The following is a 15252-nucleotide window of genomic DNA, read 5'->3' as shown; positions in this document are numbered from 1 at the left end:
CACGTATGAAGTATTGCATATATTTATACATAGTATGCACGTGACGTCACATCCGCTGCTGTCGTCTGCTTCCGCTACATTCCGCCATCTTGGGGAACCTTATCAAAAGGCGCGCTCATAGGCCTATAGGTTCCCCAACATGGCGCCGACGTAAACCAGAAGTCGTGGAGTATCGTTGAATTACTTAGTATGCACGTGACGTCACATCCGCTGCTGTCGTCTGATTCCGCTACCTTCTGCCATCTTGGGGAACCTTATCAAAAGGCGCGAGCATAGGCCTATAGGTTCCCCAACATGGCGCCGCCGTAAACCGGAAGTCGCGGAGTATCCATGAATGACGTACGTGCATCTTATGTATATCGCGCGATTTATTGCATTGCAGAAACGTTGCGCCATAGTTCAGACGGTGGACGGCAAGGATTAAACAAAGCACGCCTCAGAGGTGCGCGCACACTGAGGTGGACGCCGAGTTTCCGCCATGTTGTCATATTCGTCATCAGCAGGTCAGTTCTGATTGGCTCACGGGGCAGCTACGTATTAACGACCTCCCTTGTTGGCTCAAAAGTGGTCGGCGCTTGGCGGCGTTTTCCAGAATAGCACCAATGTAGCAGCATCCTTCGACATGTCTTAATCTTCTAATTTTCTTTCTGCGTCTTATAAATTCCAGAAAGGCGCTCTAAATGCCAGAAAATTAAGGAATATAACTGAATTATGGGGTTTTACGTGCCCCCCCCCCCGCCAAAAAAAAAAGAAAGACGATTTGATTATGAGGCGCACGCCGTACGCTGGGGGACTCCGCCCTATTTTCGACCATCTGAGGTCCATATAACGTGCACTCAATGCGTGATATACACCGGCGCGTTCTTGCATTCCGCCCCCACTGAAACGGGGCCGCCGTAGCCGAGATTTCACACCGCGACCTCGTGTTTGGCAGTGCAACGCCATCTTGAGCCACCGCGGCGGGTCAGAAAATTTAAATACGCAGCAAGCGTCAAAGGAACCTGTATAGAAAACTTACCGTAGCATATAGTCTACTCGCGTTAATTCGACCCAAAGCGGACGGCAAGTTGTGGTCGTATTATCCGAAAGGTCAAATTAACAAACGGCGCCACGACTAGATTCAAATCTTTTACTGCTTCAATACACCAACGCAATAACTATATGTGTCGTTGTCGGTTAGTATATAGCCCACACATCTCAACACTGTCGTCGGATAACGCCGCCCAGGCCAAAATGTGAAAGGCCCTCAACGCTGCAGAACAAGTTGTACCGTCGCCCTCATCGCTTGTTCAGTGGCGACGTCTGATGAATTTCTTGTGTTTACAGGATTTTTAGTAACCGCTGCGCACGTGTGGAGGAGCCAGTGGGGGTGGGGGGGTGGAGAGGGGGAGTGAAATTGGACGAAGTGACACGCTTTGTAGTGTATGTATAGTTTCTCACCGGAACCTTCAAGTTCGTTCGAATTAAGCGAAAGATCGAATAAGCCGAGGCTAAATAACCGGGAGTCGGCAGCACTTGTTCCTGCGAACCAGTTTCGGCTAAGTGCTGAAACAATGCTGAAGCTACGGTTCTCAGAAAAGCTACGATAGCGATCTGTTCGGTACCCCGCTCTGAGGCTCGCACTATTCCTTCTGCGGTTTCGAGTGGAGGACGACGCAAACAAATGAAAAGACTAAAATCTCGCGTCAATGCCACCTTTTCTAACGCTCATCGACTGCCTACTTAGACAGAAAAAAAGAATTAAAGCAAGGCACGCTTCTGTTAACATACCGCGCTGTACACCGGTTTGAAGCGATCGCATGCTGAGGAAACAAGACTTATCAACACCGAGCATCGCCTCATTTTTTTTTCTTCTACCGACCCCTACTATCTCGGTAATGGACGTACTCAAATGAAAGCGATAGTGCGCATTTAGGATGCGTTATCGATCGCGCAAAATGTGTCACACGTGCGTCTGTATCTCCTGAAGGAGGCCCTCGATAGTTTCCGCGCCTTCTAATCAGCAGCGATGACGTCTGTAGAGCGCAGCGCCGTTGACACCATTACGGAGAGATAGCTCGTCACCAGTTACGTATATACAGTAGACCGCAGGAAACATTATTAAAAATTAAATTCTGGCCCTTTTAGGTTAAAAAACCACTATCTGATTATGAAGCACGCCGTACACTAAAATAATTCACACCCTAAAAGTGAAAAAGGGTGCAAATGTGTCTATAACTCACACCCTCGGGGTGTGATTTCTATACCTGACTCCATAAGGGTGTCAGGTTACACCATTTACACTATTTACACCAAAATGTACACCATTTTCCAATTTTAAGGGTGGAAATTATTTTACAGTGAAGTGGGAGACTCCGGATTAAATTAGACCACCTGGGGTTCCTTAAAGTGCACTCAGTGCACGATACAAGCGCGTTTGTTCTTTTCGTTTTGCTCCCGTTGAAATGCGGTCGCCGCGGCCGGGATTTGATTCCCGCACCTTCGGGCTTAGCAGCGAAACGTTATTTGCATATCCACTTCAAGGAGGCGAAATAGGAGGCGAGTCAAGTCGTAACATTGTCAATACGTAAAATGCATGCAACGTGTTATTACTGAATTTCCAGACTTGAACTCTCATTCTCAGGTGTCAACAACCAGAGGGGTCTCCGGGTGCCATGCACCAGCGTATATCCCAATCCGGATAACTTGTTGGAGGTTGGAATGCGCAACAGTTTGACGATACACACAGAAGAGACACACACCACAGAGCGGGTGGTGCGTGTCAGCGCTCTGTGGTGTGTGTCTCTTCTGTGTGTATCGTCAAACTGTTGCGCATTCCAACCTCCAATATGCTATACCAACACGCCCAGTCGTCAACCCCGGATAACTTGAGAAGCTCCAAGGAAGCACGTTTTGCTAGCGTTCGTGCTTCTAACATTTTTCGCGGTGGGATTTTCTTAACGTTGTTTACCTGGCACGCGGGCACCAAGCTTTACAAAACAAATACGCATAAGACAACTCGACATTGCGAAGGGTCGTTAACATGAATTCGTACTCGATAAAATGACCTGATAGTGACCGCGAATATGTCCTACGATCAACCGACGCGACGCGCCGAAGAATACGCGCAATCTTTTGTCTCGAGTGGTGCCTGTTGTTGTGATCGGCCGTTCACCCCGTGACAACCTCCGGTCACGGCTAACGCGATTATGAGGAACGGCCTCGTCAAAACGGTTCTCAAAACGGATGATTTATGGCCAACACAGGAGTAACTCGGTCAGGAGAGGTTCAAGCAATCAGCAAGGATACGGCCACCAAATTTTCAGCCGCCAAAATTGGCATGTCCACGTCGGGGACGGAGTCAGTGTGCGATCGGAGTCAGCGTACGTTCCCCCCACCCCTTTCCCGGTTTGTGCCCAGTGATGTTCGTGCGTTTCCGACATTTACCATATTTCCATCTCCTTCTATAGAATCTCTTTACGACAAAGCTCCCTTCGGAGGGAAAGGGCAACCGACCTCCGGATTGGTGGGACCTGATGTCATCGGCAACCGACCTCCGGATTGGGGGAAGGGACTGAACAATGACCACCAGGGGGCATAAAAGGAGCAACGGACGGCGGTAGTGATGGGCTCATATACAACTTCATCGTCAATTTTTTTTCTGAACTACTTTTTTACTTTCTTGTAAATATTTAAACGTGTTTTGTGAAACGTCCTGGATATCGGGCCTAGCCCCACGTTCATGCACTTACTCCTCCACGAGCAAAGTACATTCCACGTCTTCGAATCCCCAGTCGCAACAATATGCAAGGGCACCTCGCCGACTCTGTAGAGCTAAAAAAACGAACTACTCTCTGCAGCCACAACTTTACATTCTGAAACACAGCACGCGTTGCGCGTCGTCGGCCACACAGCTTGCCGGTGAGATTCGGAAGCACGGGAGATACCATGTGGACTAGGGCTGGCCGGAACCCGGTAGACATGGCTTTGGTTACAGAACGAAAAAAGTGCGCACCGTCCTTTTTCTTCGTCTGCACGTACTGTTTTCATAATACGTCCCCGGTAAACTTCCACCAGAGCGTTTGTTGACGAGCCCGATAACCTCGAAACACATTTGAACGCAGTAACATTAATTTGCGTGCACGAAAAAATAGTTGATTTGGTTCATTCGCACCAGTTGACCGGCTAGAATACGCGCACTTCGTTCCTATCCCAATGTGACCATGGGTGCCGAGTTCGTTGCCATGCGCTCACTGGAAGTAAGACCTGAAAATACACGCGACGAAGTTGACAGCGTCAACTGCTTTCCGTTTATGCTAGCGCAATCCAAAGGGGACGCTAGTCTGCAATCGCAGCGGCGGAGTCAACGGAGTCGCCGCGGCTGAAGATGCAGTTCTGGTTCGCTTACGAAAGTTATTTGTGCAGGCAGTACAGCACAGGTGATGGCCCGTCGACCTTGAGCCATCTGACAGCGCAGCAATCACAGACAGACACGTTAAAATCGCACGAATTCACAATGATATGCCGCTACCGTTCTGAGCTGCCGCTGAGAGAAACGGCGATCCGCACGTACCAGTGGTTCGAGACTACGTTCATCCTCGCCAATAAAACGGTCTATATGGCTAGCCGATTCGTCCGTCCGTCTGTCACCTGTACGCCGAAAACTCCTCCAGCGCCACCCCATGCGCACGCGCGAAAAAATAAACGAGGAGGCGCGCGATTGGCTGCGCCAGTAGTGACGTCTTTGTTCTCCGTCGCAGTCGAGCGCGGCGCGCCCAGCAGTTTATCTCAGACTCATTGGGTAGGCCACGTGTCACACGTACTCCTGAGGAGCAGGCAGCTTTCGATCAGCAACGCCGCGAGCAGAACCGGGAATGAGCTCGTATACGCCGTCCCGATGCTGCAGCCTGGGCACGAGAACAGGCTCGTGCAGCCGAGCGCAAGCAGCAACTGCGTACCGAGGATCCGGCAGCCTACCAAGCCCTCATTTAATAAATCGTCGGGATTAAGCCAGCGATAAACCCCGGGGCCGCACGTGTCAGCTTCGCTGGTTATCCATCTGCACGGAGTGCTTGGGCGGTGATTTTTGTGACTGGGCTTCAAAATTGTCACGTTGACGCTCCCTCCTATTGTTTTCCTACCGCCATGCCGAATGCTTACTTCCGAGAAGCCTTGGCCTTGCTTTCTTTTACGATCACATGCTCCAAAAATTGCCACCGTGATGCTCCATCCGCCATCTCCTACGGGGAGCTCCAAGGTTATATGAATGCACTATGTTCAGACGAGATACTCAGCTGATGCACGGAGGAAAACAACTTTATTGCCTATGAAATGATGCTATAAAATGTTCAGAGGACACAGTGATCCTCTGAACTGGTAGTCTTTCTTTCTTTAATAAGCAGAGAGGGGGGCTCCAGAGCTTTCCACGACACTTCATAGCAATGGAATCTATTCGCTTAACTTATATTTTCACTGGATGAAATTATTACATGGTACAACAAGTTAACACTTTTGTTCTTGCCTGAAGCGTAGTAGAGAAATTGTGTCGAAGGTTTATTAATAAAATAATAATAACAATTCAACAAGGTCAGTCGTACCATGTTGGGTTATTTGTTTCAGCAAATGCTTACATTCATTTTCTTTCGCAAAAACATGCATGACATTGAAGTGAAATCGAACAGAAAGTGTATTGAATGCAACAAGGAAGGCAACAGAAACTGAAAATCATTTTATGCTATAAGGACTTGGTGGCGAAGGGGGGGGGGGGGGGTGCTTGTGCACTGGCATGCGAGTTTTACGCTAGAAAAAAAAGAAGAAATCATAAATTTTGTGAGCTTTAGTTTTTTTACAAATCATTGCTGGGTAAAAATAACTAAGGCTGTCGATGGCGTGAAGACACTTATTTAATGTCGAACTCGTCAGGCTCATTTGCCAAAACAAACAACATTTAAATTCGGCACTTTTATATGAACAGTATGAATATTGGAATTTTCTCTCCATACGAAAATATTTTTGTCGAACGATGTTTTCTTTTATTTGCATGAACGGAGTGTCATTTCTCTGGGTGAGTTGCTTTTGCTGTTTAGGTTTTTGTATGCAACCCTCTTCCGCCGTTATACCGGTCAGTGTTTTGTATTCTGTCGCTGCTTCTGCACTGGCTAAAACATTTATGATTCGCAGTATTTTGAACAGCTTGCTGTCAATCTTGCTTAAAGGGACACTAAATAGAAAAATTATTTCTACTGGATCAGTAGATTGCCTCTCTACTACACCAAAAACACCACTCTTATCACGACAAGACGCTTGGTAAGCCAGAAGAAGCGCAAGAACGAAAGACGGGTAGCGACGCCACCTTGAAGTACCCGTACCTGGTCGCTATGACGTCATGGATCTTTTAGGGCCAACTTAATTATATAGCGATACAGATTGACTGCACTGTGTTCTAAAGGAACCAAATATTCAACATGGCAAGTTTCGGGAATCTTCACTCAGCCAACGCGGCCCAAATGCGAAAACATACTTTGGAATCCCTGACGTCACACTGACGTGCCGGCGTCGAGGGTCAAGGCGCGAAATTCAAATACTGATATTTCGACCTTCATTTTCTCGTCTAATACTCAAGCTACTATTTTGAAATGACTGCCTGCAGTGTTCACAAACAGTGTTCATGCTTTATTAGTCTAAACTGATTTGCTGTTTCGCTTTAGTGTCCATCTAACACGTTCGCTCCCCTTTATTGTGTCCCATTAAGGCGCAGCGTAAACTCCATAAAGATAGTACTACAGTTCGCGGTCAATATGCGCGATCTCCGAGCGAAAGCACGCATGGGCAGGTGCAGCAATTTCGCTCTTGTGAGCTTGATAAAAAGCTGTTCACGAAACCGCAGGTGCATTATCCACTGCACCATTCGCAAGCCTTACCTGGCAGAATTAAACAGCGTTTTTCACACCTCGAACCTTGCTGAATAAGTGTCCTTTAAAAATGGAGCAATTAAAGATGTATCTTCCATTCTGGTGATGAACAGGAACTGAATGATTTGTACGCAGGTATAACATCCCTCTTAGTAAATTGCCGTTTCTCAGCGCGCTTACATCATATGGATATTTGTACGCGAGTAAGATATTACACTCGAATGAATTAGCACTAGGAATTGAGCGGAGAATATCGTCAAGGAAACGACGGTGCTCATGAAGAGCACATATATACATGTTAATCACATCCATAAAGCAACGTCATAATATACCAGCTTCAGGTGAGCTTTAATGACGCATTGCAAAAAAAAAAAGAAAAAAAAAACGCTGCTCGTGCGCAAATGAAGTTTTCTCATTTACTGTGACTTAATTTTGTACAAGCTCGGCGCTAATTACAGCGCCCAGGTGAAAACGCACAATCTACGTAGCAAAAAGAAATCACCTTGGATCAGACCAAGTTTCAGCCTACCCTTATACATTATACGTGGCGATCGAGTTTGCTCACTGTACGAAACTGAATTCATTTCCCGGATGCGGTACCCAGAACCCGTGCTGACTCCGTAGTGTCGCTTGCAAATTCGGTGCACAGTACATACTACTGCTGACTACAAACAACAGCGCTCATCACATTTCTCATTTCGAGAAATCTGCTGCAGTATCGCGGCAAACAACGCGCGCTCCGCCACCTGTGGAAAAGAAGAAGATCAAAAACAAACCGCGCAGTGTATCTTTCGCCGAAACCGAAACCCCCTCAACGGGGCCCCAAGTACACACTGCGTGCAAGAATGCGGCAAGACTTCAGGGGCAGCTTACATGTGGCACGTGACAAAACTCGTTCGACGCGTTCTTCTAACGCAACAGCTATAGGTATGCGAGGTGCGCGAGCACGCGACTTCTTGAGATTTAATTGTGTGCTGTACTGTCAAGGCACATCAAATTACTCGAATGACCGAGCGTGCGGCTTCACTCGCGATCCGAGCTCGCTTAATTATAAAGCACTGCATGGGTTGCGTAAACGTGCTGGAAAATCCTCGTGCAGCTGTCATCTGTCAGTCCACGAAGCGATGGACAATAACAATACCACAACATCTAGCTAGAGGTGCGCGGACTCGGATGTGTCGTGAAGGGGCGGCAATTTCATTCATCCGGAGGCGGAACAATTGATGTAGTACAATGTGAATTTACCTGTATTAGGCCGCCCGTCTGGAATGCGGTGAAGATGAACATGAAGGCGAAGCCGAGGAGGATAACGTTGAACATCCGCACGTTCATCGTGGCAAGTGTCTGTGGTTAGCAGTGCGGCGGCAAATTCCAACGGCGGCTGACCGGGTGCGCTTGACCTGGCTCGGGGGCTCGATATCAGCACCGGCGATGCTCCACAAACATATGATCGGGTCGTGGGAGAACAAGAGAGAGTTCTCTCGCGCTGGGCATGCCTCCCCGATTAGGTGGGTCGAACGTCTCGAGTCACGATAACACATGCACATGCACGCTTCCACAGTAAGCGGCGACGTGACAGGCAGCGACGATACCCTGGCGGCACCGAGCAACACTGACGACGCCGTTACCGCTGCAACTGATGTGCCACAGATGGCTTTTGCCATTTTGTCATGTTTTGTTTTCGTCCATAGGCTTTCTTGTATCACTAGTGCCACCACCCTCCAGCAAATACATGTCGTTAATCCATACCCTTATTTGTTTGTAATTAAGAACTTACAGATTGTCCTGCTACCTGTGGGACAAAAAAGTAAGCTAACAAACACATAAAATTTACTATTTTGGCATTAATGTTTATTTTTTAGCTAAATGTAGATGACAGGCTAATCTGTTAGTTTAGGATTTATTTTGACGAACGATTGATGTGTAAAGTGGATGTGCACAACCAAGGCATCTAGGACATTTAAATGTTGTTAAGTTTTGGTTTTGTTCTTGTATTTGTTTATGCTGAGTAAGCTCTAGTAATTTAACACAATACTTGAAAGTTTTATATAACACTACAATTAGCCTACAATGTATAGAAATAGATGTATCTAATGCGGAAGATCAAAAAAAGTTTGTTTTTTTTTGTACGGAGGTGTGCCGCTGTGCGTCATCATGCTTTTGTCGACTTCTTTCTGGCTTCGACACGGGTGACACAGCCAGGCCAGCCATCGATTTGCTGCGCTGTTGCGGTGTCGTCCGTCCCGTGCTTTCGTCGCAGAACGGAGCAGCAGCTGACAGCATTTTCAACCGGAGCCCTTGACGGTTCGACGGTCCGAGCGGCCGGACAACCGTCACCATGGTCACCAACGCCGGAACGAGCGCGACACCCCAGAACCAGGCGGACGGCGGCACCGCCAAGGAGGATGATGAGAGCCAAAATATCTGGTCTTCCATCCTGCAGCAGGTGCAGGCGAGCCTGCCCAACAAGCTGCCGTCGCACAAGCTCCTGCTCGTCATGGGGGACAACGAGTCCGGCAAGACGACCCTGATCGCCAAGATACAGGGCAACGACGACCCCAAGAAGGGGTCGGGTCTCGAGTACCACTACCTGTACGTACGCGACGAGTACCGCGAGGACCAGACGCGACTCGGGGTGTGGGTGCTGGACGGCGATCCCTGGCACCGCAACCTGCTCAAGTTCGTCCTCACCGAGGAGACGCTCGAGAACACGACCGTCCTGCTGACGGCGTCCATGACGACGCCGTGGTCGCTTCTCGAATCGCTCCAGAACTGGGCGATCGTGCTCGAGGAGCACTTGACCAGGCTCCGCCTCCCGCCGAGCACCGTGGAGAGGAACAAACTGCGCGTCTTGCGGCGCTTCCAGGACTACATCGAACCGGGCGACGAGATCGAAGGCGTGAGTTCGCCGCTGCGCAGGACCTCGGTGACGGTCGGCGGTGGCGAGGACGGAGACGCGTCCTCGGGAGCGGCCGCCGCCGTGCTGCCGCTTCTGGGCGAGGACACGCTCAGCAACAACCTCGGCCTGGACATCATCGTGGCGATAACCAAGACGGACTACATGAGCACCCTGGAGAAGAACTACGACTTCAAGGACGAGCACTTCGACTTCATCCAGCAGGCGGTGCGCAAGTTCTGCCTGCGCTACGGCGCCGCCCTCTTCTACACGTCGGTGAAGGAGGACAAGAACTGCGACCTCCTGTACAAGTACCTGGTGCACCGCATCTACGGCTTCCCCTTCAAGACGCCCGCGCTGGTGGTCGAGAAGGACGGCGTGTTCATACCGTGCGGCTGGGACAACGACAAGAAGATCGCCATCCTGTACGAGAACATCACGTCCGCCTCCCCGGACGACCCCTACTCGGAGGTGATCACGCGGCCCATGACGACGCGCAAGCCGCTGCAGCGCGAGCCGGAGGTGCTCGCCGAGGGCGACCAGGCGTTCCTGGCGCGCCAGCTGGCGCTGCTCAACCAGCAGGCGCAGCCGTCGACCGGCCGGGCGACCTCCGACGCTGCGGCGGGGCCCGCCGGGGCGCGGACGCCCGTCGGCGTCCAGAAGTCGGCCGAACGCCGGCTTCCGGGCTCGCACGGCGCCCTGCCCACGCCGGGCAAGAAGGACACCGAGTTCGCCAAGCTGAGCCAGGCCGACGGCGCCAAGGGAGGCAACGAGGGCGTGCTGCAGAACTTCTTCAACAGCCTGCTGAACCGCAAGACGGGGCCCGGCAGCACGCCCATCCGGGCGGCGGCCGACAAGTCGCTCATGCACAACGACGCCGCGGCCCAGCTCGAGCGCATGACCCGCTCCATTGCGAAGAGCAAGGGCATGCCCGGGGCGAGCCCCGCCTCTGCTTCCCCTGCGGCGCCGGTGACGCCGACAGAAGAGACCCCACCGGCCAACAGCTCGTGAAGTGGGACTCGCTTTGCCAAGGACCCGGGGCGACAGGTGGACAGCATGGGGGTCGTCGTTTGGTGGTGCGTCGCTGTGTGGCTAGTGTGGTTGCCTAGTGCGCTGAAAGCGGGGGACCGAGTAGAGAAGTGCTTCGTAAGCACGCCTTGGCAGGCTACTTTGCTTTGACACGTTTGCGTACGGCGTACAGTGCACACAGACGACAGGCAAATGACGAGAACGCAGGGCAAGCGCTGTCCTTTGTTTGTGGTCTGTGTGAACTGTATGCCATATGTGAACTGTGAGCAGGTTGTGAAGATCCACAGGGAATGCACGGCTTACAGACGGTTGGTGCTACGAGAATGTTGAAATAGAAAAGCAAGATTGCTTTACGGCCCTGGTGCACAGCTTGGTATAGGCAGGTGCAGTTTACATGTGCACATGCACTGTATTGCACCTCTCCATTTCAGTCTGTGTGGAAAGACCTAGAGAGAACAAGCTTCTCATTGCATCTGTTCTCTGTAAACTTCGTTCCCTGAAAGTACGGTGCAGTTGGTCATGCTAGAGCGTGAGCGGCAACGCTATTGGTAAAGCTCGTGCCACGAGTTTCAGTCATGTCCGGCAGTTCCTGCCGTGCGGCCTTGTTTTTCAAAGAAGTCTTACGGTAGTTTATCAAGCACAACCTGCACATGAGTATTGGACCTTTCCTTGCTGTACTGGATCATGCCATACTGTCTCAGAAATATGAGTTAGTGCATGGTTTCACGGGGGCAAAGCCAAAATGAAAAAAAGCAGTCACTTTCATAAGTGTTGAGCTTACGTGAGGCGACTGTCACAAGAGCTGGTCATGGGCTGTTGGTTACGGAAGGGTTCGTGTGCACCCCCCAGTGGATTTCCTCGGGTCACTTTCTTTTGGGCAGCGAGGAAATGAATGCAGTGCTGACACGTAGTAAATGGCTTGGTGAATGCATTAGCACTGTACCTTGCACTTAGGAACTATGCTGCTCTTCTCGCATAAACATCACCAACTAGCCCGTGCAGTTATCAGCTCTGAAGCGCCACCGAGAGAACTGCAGATTGATTGCTTTGCCGCTGAACGCTTTGTTCTAAGTTAACCTTCGCCTGTCACGCCATTGTGTTCACAGTGGCTCAGGTTCCCCAGCGTCAACACATTCGATGATGGCCGTCTAGTTTCATGTGCCGCTATTTATGTTGAGTTGTGGTTTACTGCTGAGGTGTCTGCTTCACTGTGAAAAATTTAGAGCAGCTTCTGTATGCAAAGGAAAAAAGACAAGTCTATTCACATTCCCTTCTCAAGACCTCGTGTCTTTTAACATGACAGGTACTGGTTCGCATCACGGCAAGAAATCTGAGAAACAGCTTAACTTTGTGCATGTCACAATGGCTAAGGGTAGAGTGGGCAGCATGTAAACACAGTGGAAATAAAATGTTTCTAAATCAAGTTTTGCACGTGTGAAATGACTGCTGGAATGTGGAAAAAGCTGGTTAAGAGGTCTGAAATGCATTGTTTCAAAATTGTTGGCACATTGAGTCGGACCTGAACAAAAAGCTAATGAAAGTAATCTTGTTGAAGCTCTAATTAAATTTGCTTCGCTTTCTGCTTGAAGCAGTTATTCATGGTAACGTGTCCTAGTTATTTTATCGCATTTCTTGATACCGTAGGTGTACAATTTCCACCTATGCAGCTTGATTACATGAATGATGGGAACATAATTTGTGCTTCAGACAAAATTCAGCTAGGCATTTGTTCACAAAGATCTTGCTTAATTTGAGGCATATGTTTGTATTGAATGTTTGATGCCCATCATTCTTAAATGCCATGTCATTTGAGAAAATATGTATGATTAAGCATTAAATTATATGCAATTAAAATCGACAACTGATCAATTGTGAGAAAATGAAGTGCGTTTCGCTGTCGATCAGAAAAAATTACTTTCTACCTATTGAAAAGGAAGATTACAATGCGGCCAAGTCACACCGATAATTCTCTTACCTGTTCAAGTCAGTCTTCCAACAGCGCTGCCAAGATATCAGATTAAACTGAACAAGCCAAAACTACTATAGGCTGTCGGTGACTGGCCTGACAGGAAGGAAATAATGTGGCCTTTCAAAAACAAAAACATATTTGCATTCAGTTACTGCAAGCATGTTCTTGCACATTCACACGAATTTCTTTCCAGAATTTTGTATGCAACATTCACTGCTGGCATGTCTGACTGGCTTTTGCTTTTCTGCAATAGGCTGTACCAGTCCCAGGTTTTGGATTTGTGGCTGATATGCTCACCAACAGTTTGCAACCTTAGTGCGTTTTTATTCCAGAACAATAATGATCGTTCTTGTGGGAACACGAGGATCCATGCGTGGAATACTAGTGGTACGTATCTATGCCATATCGACCAGAGGATTTCCACTGGACTGCATACAATATTAAGCGTTTCCAGTAGGCCACCCGATCTTCCAGAGAGAGATGCTGCACCTTCCGCTTGTGTTTCTCTACCGCAGTGAGCTCCCAGATGTGTGGCGACAAAATATGCAACCTCAAAGAGACATTGCAGGTGGTGCAATTGCCAGCCTCAACTGCCAGGCTAAAACCAGCTGTTGCAACATCACCACCACCACCATGGTGCACTTCCATGTGTGTTGGGCACTCTCCCATGTCGAATGCAATGTGTACCCACAGGAAAGCACCAGGACACGTATGTAATAATGATGGAAATTTTGATGGAAAAGCACCCTAAAGGGTGTAATGCCTTCAGCACCGTACACTCTAAGAAAAGTTTACGCCCTTTGAGTCGTATCTTGCCACGCAACAATAAACGTCATCTGTCTTGCCCACATTTCCTTTAACCCTGTGTGCCCGGTACTTCTCAGTGTCAAACGGCATGTGTGTTATCAGCATGACATAGCATTGCCGACAGGAGAGTAGCAGGCGCGGCGTTTTCTAGAGAGGAAACGCAAGCAAGGCAGATGACGATTATTGTTGTGTGGAAGATATACACCCCAAAGGGTATAAAATTTTTTTAAAGTGTACTTCTAAAGCATTTGCACCTTGCAGGGCATAGTTTACTCTCACAAAAAAAATTATCATCGTTAGGGGGTTTTAGAAATAGGGGCCACTCTGGAGTTTTGGAAATATGTGCACGCAAGTGTGTCTGCAAATTCAAAACCCCCTGCATGCTTGCATTATCAAAAATGTTTTTCTGCATTCTTTTGTATGCCTCGTACTTTGCGGGTTGCGTCCCCTAACTTTGGGACCCCTGTTTCTGAAACTGCCTAATATCGGCCAGATCTACAAAGGAATTGAGGGCATTAGGGCATGCGGAACCACTTGGGGATGCTGTTTCTAAAGCTACCCAATATTGTGAACATTCCTTTGGTAATCTTTTGCCAGGTCCTTTCCTATGAAGAGTGCTATTGAAATCCTAGCTATTCATAGCCTCTTTAAGCATACAACACTAAAAGAATTACACATGAGAGCAATGGTTATAGTTGTTTACAGGCGGGAACTTGAAGGAATGTTAACTGGATGAGCTGTTTCAGGGACAGGCAGTCTTCAGCAAGCTGGTTGGTGAATTCATTACCAGCAGCTTCCTTATAAAATAAGCAGATATTTCTCAGTTTAGCAAGACTTGGTTATACGGTCTTACTCAAGTGCCCATCTGTTGTCAAAGTGCAAATTAACCACTCACTAATGTCACTCAATAGCTACATTTGGTAATAATGGTATTTCTAAAATAAAATTTTGATGTCCAATTGTTAATATACAAGATCCTTTGGAAACAGTGCCCTACTCTATCTGTGTGCACCTTTTCTTGTCGAGTATCTACAGCTTGAGAAAACATGCTGTTTCATATTCATAATTATGTTCCGAGCACAAGTCAATACTTTTCTTTTACCCAAATTCCGTACCACAAAGTGCAGCGAGCTCAACCACTGGATGGATGAGCCTTACAGAAATGCCAACCTCTTGGCATCGTAAAGGTAACTTGCACAGAGTCCTCTTAACCTTATACGAACATAAGTGTGTCGACATTGCTGTTGTGTCTCAGCTGTAATCTTCGCTGAGGCAATGTAATGACTATTAACAGATGTTGGTGCAACACATCACACGAGACATTCTTTCTAAAACGAAACTTTGTCTGCCTACTTTCCACGTGCCACTTCTCGGTTTCCCGTCTGTTGGTTTCTTTTCGAGTAAAGTAGGCCAATACCACAGTGTAATAGTGAGATGGGTCGATCCTTGCACCAGTACATGACACGGAGTCCTCCAGGGCTTTAATTAACCCCAGAAAGCCTAATTCATCATTTGTGATTCGTTGAATTTGGTACCTTAAAAAAAGTTTTAAACCCTGTAAACTTAACGCATATGCTGGAGGGAGCTTTCAGCTGTGGATAGTTCAGCAAACTGATTACTGCTAATTAACACAATTACTTTGACTCACCTTTATATCCTTG

General features: G+C 48.4%; 2 protein-coding genes across 4 annotated transcripts in view; one reads left to right on the top strand and one right to left on the bottom strand.

Annotated features, from left to right (window-relative positions):
* LOC135920134 (UNC93-like protein MFSD11) overlaps positions 1 to 8277 on the bottom strand; it is a 43722-nt gene extending 35445 nt beyond the window's left edge. For all 3 annotated transcript variants that reach the window (XM_065454232.1, XM_065454234.1, XM_065454233.1), the window contains exon 1: positions 8136 to 8277. In XM_065454232.1, the coding sequence (XP_065310304.1) occupies positions 8136 to 8222 (87 nt within the window). In that variant the 5' untranslated portion in view covers positions 8223 to 8277. The remainder of the gene's footprint in view (positions 1 to 8135) is intronic.
* On the top strand, positions 8274 to 12238 carry Dlic (dynein light intermediate chain). The gene is made up of 2 exons (XM_065454231.1): positions 8274 to 8398; positions 9089 to 12238. The coding sequence occupies exon 2, from the start codon at positions 9229 to 9231 to the stop codon at positions 10795 to 10797; it is 1569 nt and encodes a 522-aa protein (XP_065310303.1). The 5' UTR covers positions 8274 to 8398; positions 9089 to 9228; the 3' UTR covers positions 10798 to 12238.
* The last annotated feature ends 3014 nt before the right edge of the window (positions 12239 to 15252 follow it).

The sequence above is a fragment of the Dermacentor albipictus genome, chromosome 8 (genome assembly GCF_038994185.2).
Source record: "Dermacentor albipictus isolate Rhodes 1998 colony chromosome 8, USDA_Dalb.pri_finalv2, whole genome shotgun sequence".
NCBI lineage: Eukaryota > Metazoa > Arthropoda > Arachnida > Ixodida > Ixodidae > Dermacentor > Dermacentor albipictus.
The sequence above is the reverse complement of the archived record's forward strand: the minus strand, read 5'-3'. Positions and strand labels throughout refer to the sequence as shown.